Below are 3,850 nucleotides of genomic sequence, written 5' to 3' on the forward strand. Positions count from 1 at the left end.
CTCCAGGGTCCAGCCAGGCTCGGGGCCAGACCGAGCGCCCAAGGATCGAGGGAGGGCGAGGCGGCACGGGCAAGGTCACGGGGACCTCTCAGGCGCATCCCCTCCCCGGGAAGGGACAGTCACAGTTCCCTGAGTGAATCATTTCCATCCCCTTCCCGGAATGAAGCAGGCCACGTGGGCAGAGGCTGGGTCCTCCGGTGTGGACCAAAGAGGGGAGAGGCAGAGAGGTGCAGGCAGAGAGCCAGAGATGGTCCTGGCCCCTGGGCTGAGTCCAGTGCCCTCATCCAGCCTGAGTGGGACAGGCAGGAACCACTCTCTTCCTTGTCTTCTACCTCTTGGCTAGCCTAACACTGGCCAGAGGCCGCAGAGGGCCTGAGAAGCAGAATAAAAGTGCTTCACATCTCCAGGTGGTCAGCAGCCTACCTGAAGTCCTGAAGAAGCAGCTGTCTGCAAGGCTAAAGGTTACCGTGAGGTCAGATCGATTCTCTAGGCATGGCCCTGTTGGTAGACTGTTGGGTTCTAAACCAGGCCTGAGCCTGTGAATCTATAGTCCAGCACTCTAGGAGGCTGAGGAAGGAGGATCGACAGTTCAAGTCCAGCCAGAGACTTAGCACGACTCTGTCTCAGAATATTAAAAGTGGAGCTGAGGATGGAAAAAGTAAACTCTCAAGCTTCTCTGAATTCACCTGTGAGACTGCAAACTAAATGTAGGTATTTGAAATCACCTCATGGTGAGTCTGGAGCTGTGGTCTAGCCTTGTTTCTGCCATGCCTGGCATATCTGTATCCCTGGAAAGTCACATGGTCAGGAAAGCCTCAAGTCCCTTGCCTGTGGGAAGGGGCTGGTCCCTCAAGAGTGACTTTCAGGTAAGCCCCAGAGAGAGGAGGGATGGAGGTGGCCTGTTCACAACTAAAGTGTCTGGCCTGGCTTCTGCTGAGTTGCTAGAGGTACAGCGAGGCACAGGCCAAGTGCATGCAGGGCTTCCCACATCCCCCAGAAAGCCAGCTTGGACAAGGGTCTCCTGGCTCCCCACCTCGGGTGTCAGAGCCTTTCAAGTTAGCTATCCCTCCTCTGCTAGCCTGATGGCCCGTGCAGCCCAGCACAGCCTGGTGGTGTGGACGTGCAGGCATGCGAGTGTCCCACCTGTCCCCCACATGGGAGCCTCGTCATCTTGCCTTCTGTCCCAGCCCAGTTCCCCCCGCCCCCAAGGTCCGGGAGCCGCTTTCCTGTTTCAATTTGGGCAGGAAGAATGAGGTCGTGTTGTTCTTCCCCCTGCTCCGGCTCAGGCTGTGGGAACAGTTCCCTGAATCCTTTCCTGTTTGATACCCTGTGTGTGCAGGGAAGGGAACAAGGAGCAATGGGCAAGGCGAGGAGCATGTGTGTGCCCCTGGGCCCTGGCATGAGCACCCATGTCTGGGGCTGGCGTACTGCGGACACAGCAAGGAGAAAGGGGAGACAAGTTCGCTGTGTGTTGAACCATACTCAGGGCAAAGCATCTGGGGCTCTGTTTCACTTTACTGTGGACAGGCTAAGAGCATTGCTCAGATTTTTGTCAATGGCTCATGCTGTCATCATTTACTTCCCAAGGGGTTATGTTTGTGGCTACAGAGAGAGGACTGTGGCACCTTAGGGACTATCCTGTGCCTCAGAGGAAGCCGGGCATCAAGTAGACTGGAAACTCCCTCATTAGCACCTCAGCCAGAGGAACCCAGTCTACAATCAAGTCCAGCAGCTCTGGGCAGACAAAGCACCCAAACCCTCTGCTCTCGGCCAGCTGCAAGGCGGATGACCCCAAGGAGATCCCCCACACCAGTTCCCCACAAGGGCTAAGAGCAGGGATGAAGGACCCAGATGTCCTCATGGCTCAGAGGCCCTGTTGTCTGATGAGGGAATCCTTTTGAATAACAGCAAACTCGTAGAGGACAGCGAGCTCCATAAACTTCTTCCAGTGTGAGAGGAGAGTCCAGCAAGAGGAGCATTCTCCCAGGAATGGTAGGAGCATAAAGGGGACAGCGGGAAATAGCAACCAACCTCGAAGCCATCAGGCAAGGAAGGCTGGCCCGGGCTGGGACCAGATGGGTGAGGCTGGGCTCCCCAGGGACCAAGTGGGTACAAAGGCCCTTCTCACAATACACCAATCCAAATGTGTCCCTAGGTTGCAGGGGTTCCGGAGGGGCACTTGGCAACAACATGAGAATGAGGTTTAAGAGTCCTCTGGGGTGAGAAGATGGGGAGAGGATTCCCACTCTGCTATCACAAAGACAGGACCCAAGAAGTAAACTCCTGTACACATGTTCCATATTATAAATACACATTATATACAAAATAATGTTATAAAATGTAGAAAGGCCAGTGCTTCTGATTCTTAAATTATTGAAATACTAGATTCCAAAATAAACTAAAAAAACAAACAAAATAAAAACTCATATTATTGATTTCTGAAGATCGGCTTCTGGGGGCAGTGGTGGGCATGGGCCGAGCCCAGGCTCGAAGTCGCAGGAATGGGTTTGCGGGAGGGAAGGCCCCGGTGGCAGCAGGCCTGCTTCCTCCCTCATTGGAATCCCCAACAGAACTGCCCTGAGCTCCTCAGGCCAGGCACCCGCTGGCTGGAGAAGGGCAGGCCTTACATCCATCTGCTTGTGGAGCCCAGAGCACCCAAGGCCAGAAGGTGGTGGAACCAAGATTATTCCAAATGCACAGGCCAGGGAGGGGCTGGGTAGACTTCTGAGCAAAGCCCACGTGCAGTGGTTGGGGACAAAGGGCCCAAAGTACTCCTTGCCCCATGGAATGCCCGCCTCACCTGCAGGCCAATCCCTGCCAAGAGCCGCACCCAGGGGCTTTCCTGCCCACAGGAGGCCCTGCCCTTACTGGTCTCCTCTTCTTTCTGATTTGGGCCCAGCTGTCACTATGGAGCCTGGGACAAAGGCACTTTTGGAAACATAGATGCCAGTGGAGGCCACAGCAGCTCCAAGCCTCATGAAGCCACTGCTACTCTCCCTGGAAAACAGGCCAGAGCCCCAGAAGGTGCCTCCAAAGGCCACTGCTGGCAGGGCAGATCGAAGTGGCACCTCTCCTCTCTGTTCTTCTCCCCTGGCTGGCACAGCTGCCATGTAATGCCAGCAGACACCCGGAGGTACACAGGGGTTATGCGTGTCTTGGCAAGTTCACAGTCCATCCAGTTCCTGCCATCCCCTCCTCCTCCTGAGAGCAGCACAGTGCGAGAGACGTCCCATCCAGGATGCAATGTAAACAGTGCAGAAGGAAGGTCCAGCCGCTGGGCCAAAGCTGGGGTGTCCTGGGCCGGCATGGGCCTTATACCTGAGAAGAATTAAGAGTGTGGAAGTGGTCAGGCCAGTGGGGGAAACCAGTGGGGATGCCACATACACATGCCTAGAGGGAACCAGTGAGAAGGCATCCTCAGCTACTAGCACCTGGGAAACAGTACCCAGGATCAGGCCAGGGATCGCACTGCCTGCCCAGACCCAACACTGCAGGGGAGACCAGGCCAGGTGTGCCCCTGGCTCCTGTTTCATACCCTCAGTCACTCCCTCATAACCCCCTGAATGTGCCTGCCAAAGAGGGGCTCCAACCCCCACCGCAGGAGAGGACCTGGGGGTGAGAGTGGCCAGGTCTCTGTCCCATCCACACAAAGCAGGAGTGGACACTTTGGCAGTAGCGGGGAGCTCAGCACTCACCTCCGTGGCAATGACACATTCATTCCTCTCTTCTGATATCAAACACACAGACTGGTACATGGACTCCCTGGGGGAGCATATCGCTGATATTCGACACTCTGGCTTTTCACTGAGGGAATACAAGACAGGGGAGTGAGGGAGGGAGGGAGGGAGGG

The 3,850-nt window shown here is 55.7% G+C and overlaps 1 protein-coding gene across 1 annotated transcript in view; it reads right to left on the reverse strand.

Moving 5' to 3' along the window:
* Window positions 1-2,236: 2,236 nt before the first annotated feature.
* Dll4 (delta like canonical Notch ligand 4) overlaps window positions 2,237-3,850 on the reverse strand; it is an 11,471-nt gene continuing 9,857 nt past the window's right edge. Inside the window, exons 14-15 of the mRNA XM_019207557.2 lie at window positions 3,696-3,804; window positions 2,237-3,318 (exon numbers count right to left, since the gene is read on the reverse strand). Coding sequence (XP_019063102.2) covers window positions 3,313-3,318; window positions 3,696-3,804 — 115 coding nt within the window. The 3' untranslated portion in view covers window positions 2,237-3,312. The remainder of the gene's footprint in view (window positions 3,319-3,695; window positions 3,805-3,850) is intronic.

This window comes from Fukomys damarensis, unplaced genomic scaffold (assembly GCF_012274545.1).
Source record: "Fukomys damarensis isolate Sample0158 unplaced genomic scaffold, DMR_v1.0_HiC HiC_scaffold_17, whole genome shotgun sequence".
In the NCBI taxonomy this organism is placed as follows: Eukaryota; Metazoa; Chordata; class Mammalia; order Rodentia; family Bathyergidae; genus Fukomys; species Fukomys damarensis.